The sequence below is a fragment of the Otolemur garnettii genome, unplaced genomic scaffold (genome assembly GCF_000181295.1).
Source record: "Otolemur garnettii isolate 467f Iridium unplaced genomic scaffold, OtoGar3 scaffold00068, whole genome shotgun sequence".
NCBI lineage: Eukaryota > Metazoa > Chordata > Mammalia > Primates > Galagidae > Otolemur > Otolemur garnettii.
In genome coordinates this window covers 7,286,273-7,311,038 of record NW_003852463.1, presented here as the reverse complement: position 1 = coordinate 7,311,038, position 24,766 = coordinate 7,286,273, and the positions used below count along the sequence as shown (strand labels likewise).

At 34.7% G+C, this 24,766-nt stretch overlaps 1 protein-coding gene across 1 annotated transcript in view; it reads left to right on the top strand.

Moving 5' to 3' along the window:
• The window catches only part of APLF (aprataxin and PNKP like factor), a 111,403-nt gene that overhangs the window by 2,302 nt on the left and 84,335 nt on the right, over positions 1 to 24,766 (top strand). The window contains exons 2-3 of the mRNA XM_003793486.3: positions 15,274 to 15,345; positions 22,163 to 22,335. Of these exons, the coding sequence (XP_003793534.1) occupies positions 15,274 to 15,345; positions 22,163 to 22,335 (245 nt within the window). The remainder of the gene's footprint in view (positions 1 to 15,273; positions 15,346 to 22,162; positions 22,336 to 24,766) is intronic.

The following is a 24,766-nucleotide window of genomic DNA, read 5'->3' as shown; positions in this document are numbered from 1 at the left end:
GTTCACAGTAATTATATATATATGAAATTATTAATATTAATATGGGTGATTTTTGAACTCCCTTATTTAATTGGCTATGTTTTTCTGAGGCAAGTTTCACAAACCTTGATGGCCACATAAGTAAAAAAGTTTGTAATTTCAATGTGTAAACCATACAGGGTTAAAGATTTGTAATTTCCATGTGGAAAGGCTGGTAATAATTTCACAATAAAAACATCCTTATGTCTTCACAGAGGTAAGAAAACACAGCAGAGCCAGTGAAATTTAATCTTTCTTGTGCTGTGTACTTTCATGTGAGTTGTCAGAGAATGCCAGGTCTCTGTTTACTTTACGAGGTTTTAATTCTGTTTCATGGTCAGCATCAGTGTAAAGGTTTTATAGGAGGATTATGAATCTCTAGAGAACTGTCCTGGGTAATAGTAGCCAATCTCAAAAGTTACATATTATATGACTCTATTTATATAACATTATTGAATGCCAAAATTATAAAAGTGGAGTACAGGATAGTGGTTGCCAAGGGTTAAGGAAGTGGGCGAGTATCATAAGGAATTTAGATATGGCAATAAAATAGTAACATGAGAGATTCTTGTGATGATGGAAATGTTCTGTATCCAGACTGTATCAATATCCTTGTTTGATATATTTTGTAATTTTGCAAGATATTACCAGTGAAGGGTATGGGGTAAATGGCACAAAGGATCTTTCTGTATTATATCTTTCAACTATATGTGAATCAACAATTATCTTAAATTAAAAAGTTAATTTAAATAGGTTTTCCAGTATACCATTTCATGAGGTAGAATACTGTTAGACCAAATTATATCTTCATGGCTTTTCTTTAATTGAAGCTGGTTACACTCTTAAGTTAAATATGTTTCTGATTTCAAATTTGGTTTAATCTGTTTTGAGAGTAAAGAGTATGAGACACATTTCTTTATGATCTATTTTCCTCCAGAGATTATGAGACATATTTCTTTATGATTTATTTTCTTCCAGCATCAGTTATCTACTGAAATTTTTCTCAATGTAATTGAATTAACTGCTTTGATCAAAAAGATAAGTGGCCTGGGTTGGGGGATGGGGAAGATCATGGACTTCAGCATAGACTCTTCAGGTGGCATTAGTTAACCACTTGGAAGAAGGTTGTAAGTGTTTCACAACATTTGCACAAAGTAACCACTTCATGACCTAGAAACCCTTAACTTCTTGGTGTAGAATCTTGGCTGTCCTGGAAAGCTTTTCCTACTTGTCCAACAGAGGTTTTTTTTTCCACCACCTGTTTTATTACACTTACATGTACTGTTTTATTATAAAGAATGTTACAAAGTATAGGAAGGGGTGTGGCACTTTCTCCAGTTGTACCAACTTCTAGGAATGTCCCCATTGAAGTTATTTAGAAGCTCTTCTAACCTGGACCCCTTTGGATCCTTATGGAAGCATCATTACTTAGCATGGTTGATTAGACTATTGGCTATTGGTGATCAACTTGACCTTTAATCCCTCTCCCTCCCTGGAGGGTGAGAAGTAGGGCTGAAAATCCCAACCCTCTAATCCAGCTTTGGTCTTGCTGGAGACCAGTGTTCATCCTGAAGCTACCTAGGGCCTGACAGTTATCAGTCAACTCATTAGTGTACAAAAGACATTACTTTGGATATTCTAATGATTTTAGGAATTGTATGTCAAGAAGTGAGATTGAAGACCAAATATGTATTACACTATCGTGTGTGTGTGCATATATCTTTTTTCTAAATCAATGATTCCAAATTCTCTCCCTCTTCTTACTATTTAACCTGAATATGCTATCTTGTCACATGCTTCCATGCTTTGGTACAAGCTTCTTTCTTTGATAATTTAATTTTGTAGGTAGTATTTGCATATTTGTATTTTTAAAGCTCTGAAAATGATTCTGTTGTGAAGCCAGAATTAAAAACTTCTTCTAGACGAACTAACCAGAATGCTTAATGCAGAATAGCTCTTTAAGAAATGTCTGCTGTGGCTCGGCGCCTATGGCTCAACTGGCTAAGGCGCCAGCCACGTACACCTAAGGTGGCGGGTTCGAATCCCCAGCCCGGACCCGCCAAACAACAATGACGGCTGCAACCAAAAAATAGCCGGGCGTTGTGGCGGGCGCCTGTGGTCCCAGCTACTTGGGAGGTGGAGGCAAGAGACTCGCTTGAGCCCAGGAGTTGGGGGTTGCTGTGAGCTGTAATGCCACGGCACTCTACCCAGGGGGACAGCTTGAGGCTCTGTCTCAAAAAAAAAAAAAAAAAAAAAAAAAAGAAATGTCTGCTGAACTGAGCTGAATAAGAAATTAAACTATTCAGAATCATTAATTTTCCAGAGTCCCAAGTAGGGCTTTAAACACACTTTTGTCCTCCTAAGCTCTGCTGATGTCTTTTCTCACTATGTGGCTCTATCACAATATATTAATGATGAGGATTGTGTTCTCACATTTGTAAGGCATTCACTTCACAAGCAGCATTGCGAGACGAGCAGGTTGAGAGAATCGAAATTTCAGTGGCAGCAAACCAGCACAATTCCATCATATTGGTTAGCAACTCAGCAGCCTTGGATCAGGAGGTCAGAGAGGGTGAAATTTTAAAATCTCAGCGATCTGCACTCATCAGTATTGTGGATTGAATAGATGTTTCTGAGGTATACTGATAACCTAACTACTGTTTATTCCATTGTTTTTACAGTAAAATACATCCAAAAGTCCAAAGAATACTCCTTATCCAGTATATTAATAACTTTTCAAAGGAAGACTTTTTTTTTTTTTGAAAAATTGGAGTCCATGTAGAGAGCTTCTGACCAAAATCAAGTCCTTTTCTTCAAACTTGCTCCATCTTAACATCAGATATTAGCATACGTGATATTGTATATTCATGAACAATAATGTTAAACATGTTGTATGAGTTAACTGTTGTTCTATTGGAGAGTAAGACCAGTTTCTCATCAAATATTATGTCTCCGTGTTAATGACTGAATTCTGGAGTACATGCTGGACCTCTCACTAAGCAGCTACCTTGATAAGAAAATTTTATGACTTGTGTACTTCTTTATTGTAACCAGCCTGGATTCAAGCTGGGTCTTACTTTTAGATTTTATTTACTTGCACAAAAATACAAAGAAAAAATACTATGAAATTATGCCTGAAATAGATCCCATGCTTCTCCTTTAGGTTTAGGCATTTCCCCATAGTACTGGATCACATCTCACACTAGAAGATTTTCTGTTTTTTTCCTACCATGAAAATTTGAATTTATCCATCTTTTTATTTGTCTATTAATAGAACAAACTAGGTAATCTTGGAGAAAATCCCTGTAAATTATAAAGATTTAAAAAAATGTTTATTGTGCTTTTTCCCAGTTTTACAAGATTATATATTTAATGTGAAGAATGTGGAAATTTCACCAAAATCAAATAAGAACGAAGAAAAAATAAGCACTTTCAAGTCAGTTACCAAGAGATAAGCATTGTGGTTATTTTGACAATGTAAGGTGAACAATCTAAAGCTAGAGAATTTAATGATAGAGAAGGATGATTTGATAATTTTAGAAAGATATTTGGCTTTGAAATGTCAGGATAAAAGGAAAAGCAACTTCTGTTGACCAAGAAGCAGCAGGTGAGTTCCCAGACGCTATTTAGAAAATCATTGAGGAGAAAGGATATCTGCCTGAAGCGGTTTTTAGAGCCCTATTCTGGGGGTAAAATGCCACATAGGACATTTATTATTGAGTATGGGAAGTGAGCACCAGTATTTAAGGCAAGAAAAGATAGGCTAATCCTACTGTTTTGTGCAAATGCAGATGGTTTTATGATCAGGACCACTCACCCCTAAGCTTTGAAGGGAAAAGATAAACAAGAGATGCCAATCTGGATTGTACAACTAGAAAACCTGGATGATGAGAAAACTTTTTCTGGTTTGACTCCATTGATGCATTTTTTCTTGAAGTTAGGAATTATCTTGCCAGTAAGGGACTGACTTTTAAAGTTTTTTGATACTGGACAATGCTCTGACCACTCAGAACCCCATGAGTTCAACACTAAAGGCATTAAAGTGGTCTGATTGCCCCCCAATACATGTCTAATTCAGTCTCTAGATCAGGGGGTCATAAGGACTTATAAATCTCTTTACACATTAATACTCTATGGAAAGGATTGTTAAACACTATGGAAGAGAGCCTTGATAGAACATCATGAAAGTCTAGAAACATTGCACCATTGAGGATGTCATAGAAAAAGTCATGAAAGCCATCAAGCCTAAAACAAATTCCTGCTGGAGAAAACTGTCTAGATGTTATGCATGATTTTACAGGATTTATAACAGCCAGTCAAGGAAATTATGGAAGAGAGTGTGGATGTGGCAAAGATGGTGGAGAGTGAAGGATTTCAAGATATGGATCTTGGAGAAATTCAAAAACTAAAATATACCACACTAGAGGGATTAATAGAAAATGGCTTGATTGAGGCAAGTGCTTCTGAAACAGTGCCGTTCAATGAAAAAAAAGATAGAAGAAGCAGTGCCAAAATCAAATTGGCATTCAATAATCTGGCAGAAGAATTTTGATTATTCAAGACTTCTTTTGTTTTTATAGCATGGACCCTTCTATGATGATAGGCACTAAAGCAGGGTAGAGGAAAGAGGGATTCCTTTAGAAAGATCTTTAGAGAAATTGAAAAATAAGTCAGACAAAAGTTACAATATATTTCCTGTAAAGTTACGCTGAGTGAGCCTGCCTTTCCTGCCTCCCCTCCCACCTTTACCTCTTCCATCTCTACCACCTTTAAGACAGCAAGACCAATACCTCTTTTTCCACTTCCTCATCCTATTACCTGTGAAGACAATGAGGGTAAAACCTTCCCTCATTGGAATGATCCACTTTCACTTAATGAATAGTAACAATCATGTGTTCAAGCTTCCAGCTGTGACCCTGGACTAGCTCTCCAGATTCCTTTGTGGGAGTATCTCTGCATATCTATAGGCTGCCTGCAGGAACTCGATCATCAAAGAAATCTTTCCCAGAGCCATTCTCCTGGAGGAGCACATGAAGCAAACTGCCACGTCTTAGCATGGGGTGCTTTTCTCTTTAGAAAGGCTGTGATCAACAATACTCTATTAGTAAGTTTTGGGGAGTCAAAAGTAATACATGAATTTTCAGAAGTATAGGGGATTGGCATCCCTAAACCTCACACTGTTCAGGGGTCAACTCTGTTGATTTTGTGTCCTGTAACTTTACTGAATTTATCAGTTCCAATAGTTGTGTGTGTGTGTGTGTGTGTGTGTGGAGTCTTTTGGTTTTTATAAATACAAGATCTTATCATCTGCAAATAGGGACATTTTGACTTGCTCCTTTTTAATTTCAATGCCCTTTATTTCTCTTGCCTAAATGCTCTAGCTAAGACTTTTAATACTAGTGAATACGAATGGTGAGGGTAGGGATCCTTGTCTTGCTCTTTGTTGTTAGAGGATAGGCTTTCAGCTTTTCCACATTCAGGATGATGTTAATTATGCACCTGCCATATATGTGCTTTATTGTGAGGTGTGTGTCTTAGATGCCTAATTTGTTGAGATTTTTTAAATCATAAAAAGATACTGCACTTTATTAAATGCATTTCTATATCTATTGAGATAATCATGATTTTTGTCCTGTGTAATGCTGACATGATGTTACATGTTTATTAATTTTTGTATGTTTAAACCATCTTGTATCCTTGGGATAAATCTCTCTTGATCCTGATCAATAATCTTTTTGAGGTTCTGTTGCATTAGTTTTGCTAGGATTTTGTTGAGTATTTTTGAATCTATGTTCATCAGAGGGACTGGCCTGTAGTAGTGTTCTTTATTTCTTGTGTCCTTGTCTGGTTTTGCTATCAGGGTAATGTTGGTATTGTCTGATGAATTTGTTCAGAATTACTTCCCCTTTAGTTTTTTGGAGTAATTCAAGAAGAATTGCTATTAATTCTTCTTTAAAAGTTTGGTAGAATTAATCAGTGATGCCATGTAGAATTTCCCTTAAGTATATTTGGAAGGGTCAGTCTGGTGGTGATGAATTCTTTACGTTTTGCTTGTCTGGGACTTTATTTCTTCTTCACTTCTGAAGAGTAACTTGACTGGGTATAGTATTGTTGACTTTTTTCTTTCTTTCTTTTGGCACTAAATTATATCATCCTATTTGGTCCGAACTTATAAGGTTTCTTCTGAGAAAACTGCTGTTAGTCTACTGGGGATTTTATTTTTATTTTTATTTTTTTTTTGAGACAGAGCCTCAAGCTGTCCCCCTGGGTAGAGTGCCGTGGCATTACAGCTCACAGCAACCTCCAACTCCTGGGCTCAAGCGAGTCTCCTGCCTCCGCCTCCCAAGTAGCTGGGACCACAGGCGCCCGCCACAACGCCCGGCTATTTTTTGGTTGCAGCCGTCATTGTTGTTTTGGCGGGTCCGGGCTGGGGATTCGAACCCGCCACCTTAGGTGTACGTGGCTGGCGCCTTACTGGGGATTTTATTATGTGACTTGATACTTTTCTCTTGCTGTTTTTAGAACTCTCTTCTTGTTTTGACTTTTGACATTTTGACTGTAATGTGGTTTGGAGAGGACCTCTGTGGTTGAATGTATTTGGGGACTTTTGAGCTTCCTGGATCTGGATGTCCATACCTCAAGACTTGGTAAGTTTTTAGCTATTGTAAGTTTCCTTCTATGCCTTTTTGTATCTCTTCTTTTTCTGGAATTTTCTTAATGTCAACATTTGTTCACATAGTGGTGTCCTATAAGTCCTAGATGTTTTCTTCATTTTTTAAAATTCTCTTTTATTTTCTTTTTTTGAGGGGAGGGATCTGAGTTATTTCAAAAGACCTGTTTTAAATTCAGAAATTCTTTTTTCTTTTGGCATCCTGGGTGAGCATGAACAGAAACCTTCTTCTGCTTGTTATAGTCTATTGTTGATGTTCTTGATTATATTTTTAATTTTATTCATTGCATCAGCTCCAAGATTTCTTTTTGGTTCTTTTTTAATAACATCTATTTTTTGTTAAATTTCTCATTTAGATCCTGAGTTTTTTTTCTTTTTTCTGATTTCGTTGAATTGTCTACCTTTATTCTCTGGTATCATGCTGACTTCTCTTGAGATCATTATTTTGAATTTCTTATTTTACATTTTTTAAAGTTCCTTTTTGGGGAGCTGTTACTAGAGGATCACTATGTTGCTTTGGCAGTGTCATATTTCCTTGCTTTTTCATGTTTCTTATGACCCTATATTATTATCTGCTCATTTGGTAGACTAGTCACCTCTTCTAATTTTATGGACTGGCGTTCACAGGGAAAGACTTCTGCAAATGGGTTTATGGTGTCTGTGGGGTTTACTGGCTGAGGTTCAGGGTAGACATGGTAATGTAGTCTCAGTGTCTTCACTGGTAATAAGTGTTAGTGGTATTTCCAATTGCTTCAGTAGCCTAGGCTGTGGGAGTTTGTGGTGGTAGTGGTTTGGTTTTGCTGGAGATGAGATGGGCTTGCCAGCCTGGTTCTCAGTCTGGAGGTATGCACATACACACAGTGGGTGGGCTGGCTTGGGATTGGCTCATTGAGGGTCCGACTTCATGGCTGTTTCTCAGACCCAGTAGGGAGCAAGCATATGGTGGCTTGTTGGCTTGGGGCTGGCTTGCAGGGCATAGGCCCATTGGCCTGTTTCTCTAGCTAGGGGTACAAGCCTGTGGTGGTCTAACAGTTTGAGATGTGTGTTCACCAGGGACAGGTCTGTCAGACTCTTCTCTAACTGGGGATGCAGGTACACAACGATTAGGCCTGTTTGGGAGTAGGTCTGCTGGGGTGTTTTTCTGGCTGGGAGTCTGAGTGTACGGCAGTTTGGCTAGCTTGTGGGTAGGGTAGGGTCACCGGGGCAGGGCTGCTGGGCTATTTCTCCAGCTAGGAGCACAGATATCTGGCAGTTTGACTTTTACATTGTGTAGAACCAGAGTCATAGCTGACCCTAGGTCTGAGTAGCTAGAATCGTGGTGTTGCACTTCCCTAGGTGGTCTTGGTAGAATGATGGGAAAGTCTAAAGGTGGGAGAGGCACAGTGGCTCCTGGGCCCCAGAGCAGGGTGCACTCCAGCAGTGACTGATTTTAAGATAGTACTGTGCTGCACCAGCTTGGATCATGGTCGGGGTGGGAGTGTGCAACATGTGATTCTACTTTGGAGTCATGTAGTTGGATGAATTCTGGGTGGCTCCCCGACTGAGCTTAAGGCTCGTGAGGACTGTGAGTTTCTCCTGTAGTAAGGACTGAAGGTGTCTGCAGTGGCAGTGGGAGCTAGTGCAGGCCTTTTGATTACATTTGCCCCATAAGAAGTCCCTCTGGCTCTAAGGCCAAGAGAGATGGGATGGTTGAGGTAGGGTGCCTCACTCATCTCAATGCTGCCATCCTAGGCCTCTGTTTTTCACAGGGATCTCACTTTTTCTTTGCTGCACTCCAGCGCTCTCCCTCACACACTCCAGGTGAATTGTAATTCATTTATTGTTTTGGTTCTGTTTTGTGGGGGAGGATAAGCAGTAGGTACCTCAGCCATTTTCCTGATGTCATTCTTACAAGATAATTTTTATAAAATTAAAGTATTATGTGAGATAATTTTTATCTTAGCCCTTGATTTGTAATATACTTTAAACTGAAAAACAACAACAACAAACAAACAAATCTAGCCTATTCTGTTCTTATATTTATAGGAGCCAAGTTAAGTGGGAACATTGAATTCATGAGATATACCTGTCTCTGATATTTAGAACTTTCTCTAGAAAAACATTTTAAGAAAAATTACCTGCTATTGCTTTTTCAGTAAATATTAAATATAGGTAAAAATGAAATGAAAAGTACCATTATAGTCTATCTATTCAAGATTCAGTGGCTTTTCAGCTTTTACTCTATTGAGTTTTTTTTTTTATTTTTAGAATTTTGAGAATAGTACTCCAACAAATGGGTCAGAGAACTTGATTAAGTATATATAAGCATTTCTGTTGGTAGCATAAGGCAGTATGCATTTTGACTTCAGTGAATGCCAATTGTAAATATTTAGTAACAAAGAAATCACAAACAGTTCTTTTACATTTTCATGTCTTTATCATTTCTTGCACAATCTTCATGTCTTCAAAATAGAGAAAGGACTTTATGTACATTATAATGGATGAAGTATTCAATATAAAATCAGAAAAACAAAGACAAGGTTCATAGGGTAACGCTACAAAAGTGATATAAGAATAGGGGGACCTGTCCCCATTCACAAGACAATATGAAGAATTCAATTAAAAAGATGTTTTCTATAGTATCTAAAAACATTATTTTAGCTGTTACTAACGAAGGATAAGAGTAAGTTCAGCATTACACTTCAGTCTGTGTATTCTTCAGAGTCTCTCTTCTAAATGCCTACCATATGCTGTGAAATTAGTTTAATGAAATATACCTATTATTGTTCTTTAATAAAAAGTTCTTATACTTGAAAACTCAACTTAGCTTTTCTGTCTAGTATTCCTCTCTGATCTCTGAGCATAAATGAATTTGTTATTAGATGTCCAGTGTCAGTATAATGGTTGTTAAAGTAACATGTTTTAGGCATAATTGCTTTTGGCTGCAAATAACAGAAACTCAACACATAGGCACTTATTCAAATAAGATATTGATTTTTCTTCTGTTACGTGTGTGTCTATATATATGTGCATGTATTTCTTTTTTCCAAACACTTTTGAAAGTATACTGGATACATTATGACACTTCATCCCTGACACCAACATGTCACCTAAGAACAGGGACATTTCTACGTAACTATATTCTGTTATTGCACTCCAGAAATTTGTAACTGTGCAATAAATTTTAAGCCATATCTAATTTTACCTATGTTTACCAATATCTTTTTAGCATGTTTTAAAAATTCAGGATGTAGTTAAATATTATGTCTTTTTATCTAGAATGGTTCTTCTACTTTCCATCTTTTATGACATTAATACTTTTCTGAGACCAGGTCAGTTGTTGCATAAAGTCTCCCACAATTTTGATTTATCTGGTTGTTTGCTCTTAATTCGATTCAAGTTCATCATTTTTGGCATGGACATTACTTAGATGAAGGGAGCTCAGAATACCACATCAAGACACCTATCTATCAATTCATCTTGTTGGTGTTATGGTTAAGTGTGACTGCTTGGGTAAAATGCTGTTTGCCAGATTTTGCAGTTAAGATACCATTTCCTTTGTAAGTAATCTGTGGAGTTTTACTCTGAGACTTCATAAATATTTTTTTCCCCAGCAAGCCTTCGCCTAAAAGTTAACATTTTTTGATCCTTCCTAAGTTATTTACTACATTGGTAGTTACAAAATTGTGATTTTCTTATTCTATCGTTTTTTCTACTTTAGCTAGCATTCTTTTATAAAGAAGTGTTTCTTCCCTGCCTAATCTGCTTTCTGGAGTTCAGTGTAAATTAATGGATCATTTTCGTATTCAGTGTGCTGTACTGTATTATTATCATTGTTGATATGATTCCGGAATGATTTCAAATGTGGTCAATGGGAGCTTTTGTGTCCTTGTGACATGTGCCCATCAGTTTTTAAGCATTTCTTTGTCCTCTGGCATGACAAGATGTCCTAGGCCCACATGATATGTATTTTTTTTTCTCCAAACCTGGAATCAGCTATTTTTCAAAAGAACATTGTTTTATTTTAGTGAGGAATGGTATTCAGAAGCCAAGATCTGTGCTATTGGATTTATTTCTTTTCCAAGTGTCCTTCTCTCTCACAAGTGATGATTTTTCTGAGCTTGCTATCCCTGGTTCCACGTATTTTTAAGCCTCTTCTGTTGGATTAGCTGTGCCTCTCAAATGCCGGACCTGAGAGGGTTTTTTAGTCCTTCCACAGATGTGACTTAACTTATCCCGGGAATGGTATTACTCGTTTCAGCAACCCTGTAACCCCCTCCCTCTCTTTTCTTTTCCTCTCAGTTGCCACATGATTTTTTTGGTTCCAGCATAGGTTCTGAGGCTTGACCTTCCAGATTTAATATTTCTTTCCCCTCTTAGATGTAAATTAAAAATTTTTAGTAATTTCTGTTTCCTGGTTGTACTTTAAATGGATAGTTTTATTTACTGTGTTTATTGATTTCTTTTTAAAGGGTGTGTGGTATGATTAGAATTTATGTGGGTACAATTATTCTATAGTAACTGGTATTCCTCAATTTTAACTCTTTTTACGGCTTTGTAAGATGTGAAATATACTTTAAATGTCTTTTTTTTTTTTTTTTTTTTAAGACAAAGTCTTATTCTCTTGCTTGGGCTGGAGAGTGGTAGGCTAGCTATGATGGTGTTATAGTGAATTTTATAGCTCACTGCAACCTCAAACTTGTGGAGTCGAGCAATCTTCCTGCCACAGCTGCCCAAGTAGCTAAGACTGCAGGTGCATACCACCTGAACCAGCAATTTTTCAATTTTTTGTAGAAATGAGTTCTTTATGTTGCCCAGGCTGATCTTAAGCTCCTGGCCTCAAGCAATCCTCTTGCCTCTATCTCCCAAAGGGCCAAGATTATAGGGGTGAGCCATAGTGCCCAGCCTGACTTTCAATGGAAGTTTTAAATTTAAACTTAGTGACTCCTGGTAATCAGTAAGTAAACTTGGCTAAGTTTTTAGTATATGTCGAAGTATGTCATGCCATTGGTCTCTACCCTAAATGGGCTCTAGCCAGGGCATTCTATTTGAGTCCTTGGGTTTCTTTGCTTTTTTGTAGCCCTTCTCTTTCTACTTGAAGACCAACATCAGTCATTTTCTCCCATTGTCAACATGCTACCTTCTAAACCCTAGCCACTTTATTATCTGCTATGAATAGAGAATTGGGAATTTAGATGCTATATTTTGAATATGACATTAGAATAAATAGGACCAAATGAAAGCCTGGAGGGCCACTTGGAGCTTTATTTAGGGCTCGAATCTTCTTAGAATGTCTATTAGATTATTAGTTATTTCTGACTTACTGCCAGTCCTTTACTATGTCCTAATTGAGAGAGTTAAATTGGATACATAACCTTAAAACTGAGGTGTTACTTTAGGTTTTATGTAATAATATTGAGCGAGGCAGTGCAGTGGTAAGAGCATGGCCGGCTCTGGAATCAGATTCTTTATGTTCAATCCTGGCCCTGCTGTTTATTGTCTGTGTAATTGTAAGCAATTGTTTAACCCCTCTGCACTTCATTTTCTTACTTATAAAATGAAGATAATAGTATTTTCTCCCACAGGTTTTGTGAAGACTAAAGATTGTGGTAAATGACAAGTATAGAACAGTGCCTTGGTCATGATAAGTAATTGCTATTACATTTGACATATCAGTTAATGAGAATATGTTGAATATTCATTCTGTACAAGGAGCAGTGATAGGCTATTAAACAAAGTGAGTCTTAAACTCTTTAGGATAATCTATATGTTACCTGCTTGACACTGCTCCTCTATACCTCTATCCTGAAATTTAAATATTTTAATGATAATTTTAAGGCTATAAGTTTTCCATTGAGAAAGGATAAATGGCTATCATGTAGTCTATTCACTATTTAGAGGTTTGGTTTAAATGGACATTACTAAATGTCTGAATGATGTTAATTTTAAAGACACTTTAAAAGCACTTTTTTTGGGTATTCTATAGAGATGTGCACTTTAAAATGCAGGTACACTGTCATGGAATCTTGTGTCCACTAGAGGTCGTGTTATACTTTTGTAATACTTAAAATATTATCTTTGTTCTGTCAGTGAAGTCTATTTCAAAGAAAGACTGAGATAGGAGGAATCCACTATTACTTCCTGCAAAAGTACAGTTTAAGAAAGGAAAGAAAGAAACTTAAAATGGACTGTTACACTGATAGCAACCATAATACATCATGGTTTTATATTGTATAGGAAGAAAGACTGAGATAGGAAGAGTCCACTATTACTTCCTGCAAAAGTACAGTTTAAGAAAGGAAAGAAAGAAACTTAAAATGGACTGTTATACTGATAGCAACCATAATACATCATGGTTTTATATTTGACAACTTATTACTCTATTTGTTAGGAAATTGGTTTATATTATGGAAATAACAATGAGATTTTGATATGCAAGTTAGAAATAGGAGCTTCTTACTCCCAGACACAGAATAATTTGAACTCCTTGAAATTATCTTTGAATAATTACGTGCATGGAAGTTTTTCCTATATACATGCTCTAATTTTATTAATAAGAGTAGATGTGGAGCACTGCTTACCTGAAGAATGACCTGAAGTGCCTCAGTCTGTTTTGTGTTGCTGTAAAGGAGTATCTGAGACTGGGAAATTTATATAGAAAAAGGCTTATTTGGCTCATAATCCTGCTGGCTAGGATTCCCAGGCATTAGGCAAAAGCCTCAGGCTGCTTCCACTCTTGGTGGAAGAGATGAGAAGCTGAGGTGTGCAGAGACCACCTGGTAAGAGAGGAAGCAGGAGAGCGGAGAGGTGCCAAGCTGTGTTTAACAACTGGCACTGGTGGGATTAATGAGAGCACTTAGTCACTCCTCCTACCCAGGGAAGGTATATTCTATTCCTGAGGGATCCACCCTCATTACCCAGATGCCTCCTCTTAGGCCACATATCCAGCATTGGGAGTCAAATTTCAATGCAAGATTTAGGGGACAAAACATCCAAACTGTATCATCAAGTTACTTAAATTCTCTGAGCTTTCTATTTCTAATCAGAAAAAGTAAAGTGTGAATATAGCTTTGACAGTGTTATAGTTAGCCTTAATATTTAAGTGAATGTTCTATGCACACGATAAAGTGAGTTATTCGATAAATGCTGTTGTTAGGGTACATTCTTGGAAAAATTAAGGAATCTTTAAATTTCTACTTTTTTGTCTGATAGATTATTCATATTTTTTTCTCTGAAATAGCCATTGTGGCTAATAATAGATATATTTTAAATTAACTATTCTTAAAATATTTATTAACTGAAAAATTTATTTATATAGTATTTATTCTGATGCTTGATATTATTCTTTGTACTCATATATATTCATAGCCTTAAGTATGGAACAGTTGTTTTGAAAAAAGTATTGATTCCTAGTAGTTTCACGTTTTTGCAGCACTAATGGGTTTAATTGAATTTGTGTTATCGTGGTCTGTTTTTCCTGACAATTTTGGTCTTGATGTGGATAATGACAGAATTCAAATACTAGATACCAAGGTAACCGAGAGATGGGTCAGGTGATTATGGTGTGTTATGTGAAGTTGGTGCTTAATATGTTCTCATTATGTGTAAGCTGCAAATAATAAAGGTAATCCTAACTATTGTGAAAAAAGGAAGGGTTGATTAGCATTTTCAGCATTAAAAGTACAAACATTGTAATCCTAGCACATTGGGAGGTGGAAGTGGGTGGATTGTCTGAGCTCACCAGTTCAAAACCAGCCTGAGCAAGAGCAAGATGCAGTCTCTAAAAATAGCCAGGTGTGATGGTGGGTGCCTGTAGTCCCAGCTACTCAAGAGGTTGAGGCAAGAAGATTGATTGAACCCAAGAGTTTTGAGGTTGCTATAAGCTATGATGGATGCCACTATATCAAGGGCAACAAAGTGAGACTCTGTCCCCCCCAAAAAAAAAAAAAAACACAAACAACTTTTGAACTTTGGTACACAGAAAAGATTATGAGCATATGTAGAATACCATTGGCTCAAAACAAGAAGCACATACAAAAACAAAGATGCTGATTTTTTCCTAACCACAAATACTTGGTTTCCACTATTCCTCTTCCTGCCTTCCTGATCTCCTCACCATTACTGATGGCCCCACAGCTTAAAATGCAGTTCTGCCTCATCTGGGCCTGCCTGATGCCAGAGCCTGTAGTTGAGCTGTTTGTATTTATCTGACTACCACCTTTAAAGGCCTGTATCATTATATTATATATTTCTTGTATTTGAAACATTTCTTAATAAGTACTTATGATAGAGATATCTATCATTTATGAATTTTTTGGTAAAAATTCCCAGTAGATATCTGTCAAGAATGGAAACAATCTATTAGATCTCAACTTGAGTCTTGACTTTGTCATTTACTCTGTTACAACTTTGGGCAGGTCTTTGAATTTCTAAATTTTATTAGCTGTTAAATGAAGATGAACTTTTCAATATACAGTTGTTGAATGAATGATATATTTCATATCTAGCCTACTGATTTCAGAAACATTGGGCTTGCTTTTCTTGTTTGTTTTGTTGTTTTTTAAGGAGGTGGCTATGCTTGAAATTTTAATTTTTTTCCCCTGTAGATAACCGACAAGAGAGTATCCAGAAGACATGCCATTCTTGAGGTCGTGGGTGGTCAGCTTCGTATCAAACCGGTAATTTTGTTACTAATGATTTATTTTTACTTTTTATCTCTTACTCTTTTGGTTTCTGATTGGAGTTGCCTATTTTCTTAGGTTATGGAAATAGGGAATTAATGTCAAGAGTATATTTGTCTCATTGCCAGAAGATAATTAGGAGGCAAAGGATCTAAACTATTAAAATTGTATCTTCAATAACTTTTCTCATAGCACAATGCTACATTTATATGGTTATAATTCTTATTTCTCTGAGACAGGGCCTTGCTCTGTTGCCTAAGCTGAAGTACAATACAACCTTACAATAGCACAATATAACCTTAAACTCCTGGGCTCCAACCATCCTCCCACTTCAGTTTCCTAAGCAGCTGGGACTATAAGCATGTGCCACCATACCTACCTAATTTTAAAAAAGTTTTGTAGACATGGGGTCTTGCTATTTTGCCAAGGCTGATCTTGAACTCCTGGCATTAAGCTGTTCTCTCCCTTCACTTGTGAGCCACCATGCCTGCCCATTAATTGGTGTTTTAACAAAAGATGATTGCCAGTTCATGTATGATTTTGTTTATAACTAGACATTCCAAATAAGATCCCATAAGAAAATCCATAACTATGCAATGGTTGGTTGTTTGGAGTTGGGTAAGGACTACAGTTACTTAAATGTTATGGGGTTGTATTTTCCCAAATTCCTATATATCTGTATGTAGAGTTGAATATTTCTCAAATATAGATCTTGTTCAACTTCAAGATTTTAAACATAATTTTAATTTGAAAGTTTCTGTTTAGAATTAGACTTTTAATTGCATGCTTTGTTGTTTACTGATGCAAAATCCCCAGTGATTTGCAGGGAAAACCAGTTTCTGGGAATATAGTAGTAATTACTTCCTTTCATTTGCAGAATCTATTGTCTATGCATGAAATATGTGTATGAGGGTCCATTAATTTTGGACTAGATGGTGTGTTGGTAGAATTATCATTATGGAATTAAATTCATTAATGTATAACAGTTTGAAGTCAATTTGTATTTTCATCTTTTTTGAAAAGTTGCTAGTTTGTTCTTTTCTTTATATAGATAGCACTTCCTTTTATTATCCTACGTTAAATTGATCTCAGATTTCAAAAACATCTTTTTAATTGTAGTACTAGGAAAACTTTTGACAAAGTGAATTCACTCCATCTTAATCTTGAATAAATAATTTTTAAAAAGGCTTTTGTCTGGCTCGGTGCCTATACTTAGTGGATAGGACGCTGGCTACATACACAATGGCTGGTGGGTTCAAACTCAGCCCCAGCCTACTAAACAACGACAACTATAGCAACAACAAAAAAATAGCTGGGCATTGTGGCGGGTGCCTATAGTCCCAGATGCTTGGGACTATAGAATCACTTGAGCCCAAGAGTTTGAGGTTACTGTGAGCTGTGATACCACAGCACTCTACTAAGGGTGTCAAAGTGAGACTTTGTCTCAAAAAAAAAAAAAAAAAAGAAAGAAAGTTTTTGTCTGATTCTTGTTTTGCATTGTCTTAGTGTTAATATTTGTAGTCAGCACTCTGTGGGAGGCCTTATATTTACCATTAAGTTATTCATCTCTGGATCTCCAGCTCTCTCATTCTTAGATGAGACTTACTGTATCATAAACTCCTCAAGTAGAAGAGCTGGCAAATCCTGCATCTCTAGTATTTAGCATAATGCCTAGCATGTAGTAGGTTATTAATGTATCTGTTGAATGCATGAGTCTGTGCTGTGGTGAGGACGATCTGTTGAATTTCTAGGACTGGAGACATAATGGGTTTTTACAAAAGTCTGTTGTTTTCTCGTGCCAAATTTCTGACACCCTTCTAATGAACTACCATGCCTAAAATAAAGATTTTTGTTATTACTAAAGCACCTTAAGGGAAAGGATATAGGGATTTATGTTTTGCAAAATAGCAATCATGACTGATAATACACCTGGCTCCTCAAGTGAAAGATCCATGACTTCACTACAAGATTTAGATTCACTCCTCAATAATGCATGTAAATTACAAGTACTTATAGTGAGTACTTATCTTTTGGTAAGTATATCATTTAACTAGTCTTTGATGATTGAATTTCCAGGATTTTTTTTTAATACCAAAGCAGGGAATTCCAGTTACTACAAAATGTTTATGGACATTTGTGGATTTGTACTGTTATATGCAGATGTCTCAGAAATAAATCAATAAACTAATGATACTTTTTACTCCACTTATGAAGGTGACTTGATTAATTCCTATAGCTCCTATTGCTTTTGCAGCTTTCCTTTTACTCCAAATGATATCTGAAAAATTTATAGTAGCAGAATATTTGTAAAGAGTGAAATGATCATTTTAAGAACTTAGCACATTTATTTGTGAGCTGGTTAATTAACTGAATTGTGAACAACTAAATAAATATCAGGTTTTCTCTTTACACTCTATTCAATATTTAGAAGGCTTTTTTATAATAAACTTCCCATGACATTAAATTTTTAGATATAAAAAATAGGCCATTAGGAAAATATCTTTACTAATGCATGAATGTTTTAAATTTATTTACATTTTTCTCTGTGCTAATCAAGAACATTTATATTTTCAAAGGTAGGATGTTTCCCAAATTGGCTTAATAAAATTGGCTTAGTTGGAATTGTTTCTATCATTGAATGAAAATATTCAGATAGATTTTGTACTTCTCTGGCTATTCACAAGTGTACCAATAATATAGAATAAGTATGCCTACACTAAAGATGATTTTATTAGTGAAAAATCCTTTCTTTGAGTTAAACTTTATCCAGTTCATAGTAGGCCAGATTTTTATGTAGGAGTTCCATAATTTTCAGGTAAAAGAAGACTTCTTTTTGAAAATACTTATTAGATCTTTAATTTGACAGTACTCAGATGGTAAAAACAACTGTGTGTGAAATTAACAAGTATCTTTTGAGTAGCAAACTGTAGTAGATATAATATTGGAAGCTACAACAAAAATTCCTCATAGGATTATAGATAGAGTACTAAAGTTTGGAATAATAAAGATTATTCAAATTATACTTCTGTTTATATTTATCTTTGAAATATTATTTAGTATAATTTTATGAATTTTCTAGTAAATGTGACTTTTGCACATGTGAAAAAGTTAAATATTTTGTGTCCTTTCCTTGGTACCATGTTTTTGACAGTTTAGAATGTCATGGCCTTCTGGAGACTGACTGCTCCTGTATAGTCAGCAAGTTATAGAATGGGAATTAGAACCCAGGTTCTTTGAGCCCTTGGCAGTAATATTTTTCAATGTATTGGGTTTTTCTGAGTCAGAATTTTCTTGTCATTTGGTGTTCTCTTGTTTTAAAAATTTTTTTAAGTTAAAACTAATTGATTTATCTTACTAAGAAATATGCCTTTGGTTGAATTAAATCTTAAATCTGAAGGCAACCTTAGATTCAGACTTATGTATATAGAAGTTTGATTTGGGACAGGACTGGCATTATGTATCAATGGGGAAGGGGACTTTTTATCAAAAAAATGGTAGTGGGACAGTTTGTTATTTGGAAAAAAAGATAGACCTCTATTGTAAACTATACCCAAAATCTAGTCCAGGTAGATTTAAATGTGAAGCTCAAAACTATGAAACTGTTGAAAGATATATAGGGAGAAACTTATGATTTTATTGTAGGGAAGAGTTTAGTAGTAAGATGTAACAAACAGAAATCATGAAAGAAAGATCAAAAAATGCCAATTATGGTAAAATTAGGAAGCTTTGTCGAGACACTATAGTGAAGGGTAGAGCCAGCTCCCTATATCAAGAGGTGGCAAGTTCAAAACCAGCTCTCGCCAAAAACTGCGAAAAAAAAAAAAAAGGCGCTATAGTGAAAATTAAAAAATACAACAGGGAAAGATATTTAAAACACTTGTAACTGATAAGAGAGTAATATCTAAACTATATAACTAATGTCTTTAATTAATGAGAAAAAGAAAAATAATCCTATAGAAAAATGGGCTGAAGGCTTGAATTGCATATTATAAAAGTAGAAATCTGACTGTCTAACAAATATGAAAAAGGGTCTCAACCTCCTTATTAAGTGGAGAAATGCAAGTGAAACCACAATGAGATATCATTTCATATCCAAAAGATTGGCAGAAAGGAAAAAGTCTTGCAATTTTGAATATTGGTGAGGATATAGAACAACTGGGATGATTATAAACTGTAGGTGGGAGCTTAGATGGAGCTTAGATGGAAAGCCACTTTGGAAAATGGGTTGAAATTATTTCTTAAAGGTGAAGATGTGTTCATTGAAAGCTCCTTACACACAGATAGACCAAGAGACAGATAAAAGAACCTGCATAGCAATATTTTATAGCAAAGCTGCATAGAAAAAATGCTAGAAGCAACATAAATTTCCATGACCGGCAGAATTAATAAAAATAATATATTTATATAATGAAATATACTACAGCAGTGAAGGTACATAAATTACTGTGAAAAAACATGGATTAAAATCTGGAATACAATATTAAATGATAAAGGCAGACATTAGAAAAATATGTTTAGTATGATTGTGTTTATATAAAATTTAAAATCCTACAAAATGAACAGCACATGTAGGGTCATAAATGGAGGCAAGAAAATTGTAGAGAAAAGCAAGGAAGTGGTAAACAAAAATCAGTGTAATTATTAACTTGGAATTGAGGAGAGAATAGGATAGGGAAAGGCTCATGGGACCTTAAAGGTAGTGGTAAAATTTATTTCCTTAAATGGGGTGCTGGTCCCTACATAATACCTTACGTGCACTATTATGTCTTTAAAAAGTTATTGTGAAACATTTGTGACACGAAGGTATAAAGAATAGCACAATATACTGCAGTTACGTCTGTAATTCTAAATTACCAAACAGGGAAAGACCTGAAAAAGTATATTTATTTTTTAAGGAAATGTATACCTGTAATCCTGAATTTGATTATTATTTCAGAAAGTATTTAATTGAATTTTGAAGAATTATGTTTACATTATGATACTTAAAGGAAAGCTGCATCTTGGTCTTGGCTATAAATGTATAGGTCTCTTGCTCTGTGTAATGCTTGATTTCTTATTTATATTAACATAGCTTTGATATTTATTGTACATAAAAGGTGCACCTTAGAGAAATTTAGAGACATTCTAATACTGACTTTAATTCTTGATGGACATTTTAAGATCTTGAAACTGAGGATGAGATTGAAAATTGACTTACAGTTCCTTCATTTTATCTTAATGTGTGTTAAATATCATTTATCCTCTGTTTCTTAATCTGTTACAAATTCTTTTATCTGATAAATAAAGTTATATATACAACTGTAATAAAATGTTGAGAGAGAAATTTTAATTTAAAAAACTTGGCAAAATTATATAAGTGAATATACCAAATGTTATGCTATGATGATCTATGTGCTGTATATTTCAAAATATGTCTAAGTGATTAAATGTTTTCTGCTTTTCTTTAATTTGGAAATCCAAACCTACCACCAAATAAAAAGATAGCTTCGACATCGACAGTTGAATACAATTAGGGCAGTTACTAATTTGTACTTTTGGATTACATTAGTTTCTGCCTTTCTTCCCTCTAATATTTCTCCTTTAAAAAGTACTGTAGCTCTCCAGCAGTTCTCGGAAATAGGGCATGAAGAGATAATGATAGCTCATGAGGAGATGATTTTAGCTTTTTTATGTGTCATTTAAATTTAATCTACAGTCTGGTATCAGCAGGGAGAAAAGGCATTATAAAGGCAAACTGATGATGTTCTCTGTAAATGACTGTATTACCAGTGATTGGTTATGTCCTCAGGGTGGATTCATAGCTGTAGGTGCTTTTATTTCATTTTAATAAAATCTTACTCATTTTGGTTCTGGATGATTGAAGTAGTAGCTCTATAGCTGTATATAAAGTGCAGAATTTTTTTTGTTTGATATTGATCCTCAAAATATACATCTTTGGGTGGTTGTGTTTTTTCTGTTGCAGAAAATTTTTTAGTTGCAATTGTTTTTCTTCTCATGAAATTATTGATGTACTTGGAAAATATCTAGAAAATACTATAATAACCGTTCCCTTTCCTGAACTTATTTTGAAAAAGCAAACAAAAAAGCTTCCCAAATTAAAAAAAGAAACACTGAAAATACAGGTGCCTTTTGGGGGAGTATACATCAATCTTGCTTTAACATTTAATGATAACTCTGAAAGAAAGCTATGGAAAATTGATTTGTATTTTAGTTCCATTTCTTCCAGGATAGTACATCCTTTGCACTACTGCTAAAGTTACAACAGTCTAAGTGTGCATTTATAATCTAAAGGATATGCTAAAAGGCACACACCAATAATATATCTCTCATATAAATAGCTTACATTTTTTTAATCATTGCATGTTTGGGCTTGCTAATATTTTGTCTATTGTTGTGTACTTTTAGAATCAAAGTTAAATTTGTCTCATTGGAGAAATTGGGGATCCTTTCATCTCTTTCTGTGCATGAAAAGGGTTTGAATATTCAGAAAAATCTTTAAATCTGCTTAGGTCTCATTTTGGGAAGAGATGAAAAGAATTTAGATTATTGATTGCATTTTTCAAATAATACAAGTCCAATTCAATGCTTTTATAATTAAATACTTTCAAACAAGGCAACATACATACACATAAGCCTTTTTTCTCTTTTATGTATAAAAAATAATTATGATTATTTTTATGGTTATTATAAATGTCAGGTTTATTAAACTTAAATTGTTTTGATAACAAAATTCTAGATGAGTTCACATGTAGTTGTATTTTGTTGTCATTTTGAGTTATAACATTAGTGTACTATATTCTTTTTTATTCGTTAGATACACACAAATCCATGTTTTTATCAGTCTTCTGAGAAGTGTCAGCTTTTACCATTGAAGACAAATCTATGGCACTGGTTGAATCCTGGAGATAGTTTCTCTTTGTTGGTTGACAAATACGCTTTCCATGTTTTATCTACACAGTCTGAAGTGGATATGGAATGTACTTTAAGGTAAGATTGTCTGATGAAATGAGAGTCAATGATGATCTTTGTAGTCTAATTTATCAGCTGTCACAAATGCTTCAGTAGAAAACATTCTATGATTAAACCAAATTGGAGGTAGAGAAGCTACATGATTTGTGTGTACACGTGTGTGTGTGTGTTTCTAGACAATATTTGACTTTGGAAACTTATGTGACAGTGGTTGCTCCCATATGTGGTGTCTTCTACCATTTTATTTAAAATGTATTTCTTCTACCATTTTATTTAAATATAGTTAATTTAGAATTGGGTATTTTTTCTTCACTTTTTTAGCTTTTTAAATTTTATTAAGGTATTAACTTATGTCTTAAAATAAATTTGTATGACTCTTTTTTCTTATAAAAATAGCAGAAAATATAGGGAAACTGAGGAAATGAAGTGTTAGTATAAATATACTGTTTTCTAATGTAAGGTTAAAATTCATATGCAGTTTTTTTGAGACAGTCATTAGAAGGTTTATTCGCCTTTGTCTTATCTTTTAAATTATAGAATGCATAAACCAGACCCTATACAAGTAAATAAACACAATTATACAGAGTATGTTCTCTGATTAAAATGGTATTAAATCAGAAATCAGTAATAATTAAGATATCTATAAAAATCTTTAAATATTTTGAAATTAAATAGTACAGTTCTAAAAAAACTCTGGGACAAAGAGAAGTCATAAGGGAAATTCAACTGCTGAAATTAGAAAACATTTTGAACAGAGTGAAAACAACATTAAAATTTGTGAGATGTGGCTCAGTTTGTAGAGGGAAATTTATAGTTGAAAATCTGTAGTAGAAGAGAAGCTATTATAAAACAAATGATCTATGCTCTATTTAAGAAGATAGATAAAAAGGAGTAAATCCCAAAGTAAATAGAAGAAACAGAAATTAAAAAAGGAGAGTTGGAGAATGCACATTTCCTGATTTCAAAACCTATAACAAAGCTGTAGTAGTAAGGATAGTGTAGTCCTGGCATAAAGAAAAATATATAGATCGATGGAATAGAATTAAGGGTGTAGAAATAAGCCCTTGCATTTATGGTCAGTTGATTTTTGACAAAAGTATCAAGACAATTGGGGAAAGAATAGAAAGTTAAACTCTTACCTCATACCATGTAAAAAATTAACTTAAAATGAATCAGAGATCTAAATATAAGAACTAAAAGTATATAACTCTTTGGAAAAAACATAAATGTAAATCTTTATCACCTTGGGCAATGATTTTTTATGCACCAAAAATACAAGCAAACAAAGAAAAATTTGATGAAATGGACTTGATCCCATTTAAACATCGGTGTGGGAATGGGGAGGAGGTGTGCTCTCACCTAAGGGGCACAATGTATCTATGGCATTCTCACTGGGTGCAGGACCCAATTATAACAGGGACCTGACCTAGCAAATGCAAACACCGTATGTAACCTCATATTAATCTAAATTAAAAAATAATAATAAATACTACCTTAAAAACAAAAAAAATAAAAAAAATCTGTGCTTCTAAGGACATCATCAAGAAAGTAAAAGATAAACCAGAGAATAAGAGAAAATATTTGTAAATCATATATCTCATAACAGACTTATTTCTGTAATATCCAAAAAATTATAACTCAGCAATGCAAAGGCAAACAACTCAATTTAAAAATGCACAACTGATTTAAATAGACTTTTCTTCAAAGAAGGTGTACAAATGATCAATAAGAACATGAAAAGATGTTCAGCTTCGTTAGTCGTAGAGAAATGTAAATCAAAATCACATTTCAGATGGCTATAATCAAAAAGAACGTGGAGAAACTGGGTTTATACATTGTGGGGTTGCAAAATGATACCGCCTCCTTGGAACATATTCTGGCAGTTCCTTAAAACTTAAATAGTCCTAAGTTTTAGTCCTAAAACTTAAAACTATATGGCCCAGTAATTCCACTCCTAGGCCTATTCACCAAATAATTAAAAACATATGTCCACATAAAAACCTGTACATGGATGTTCACAGTAGCATTATTCATAATAGCCCCAAAGTGGAAACAACCCAGATGTCCATCAACTAGATAAACAAATACGGTGTTTTCATATGACAGAGTATTATTCAGCCATTAAGAAGAACGAAATACTGATAAATGCAGTAAGATGGATGAGTCTTGAAACATGCTAACTGAAAGAACCCAGCAGAAAAGGCTATGTATTGAATGATTTCATTTATGTGACATACTTAGAAAATGTAAATTCCTAGATACGGAAGGTAGATAGATGAGTGGTTGCCAGGGACTGGGGGAAGAGGGAATGAGAGGACCGCCCATGGAGACCGGATTACTTTTTGAGATGATGAATATCTCCTAAAATTATAATAGATATTGGTGATAGTTGTACAACTCTGTTAATCTAATAAAAATCACTGTATAGTACATTTTTTTTTTTTTTTTT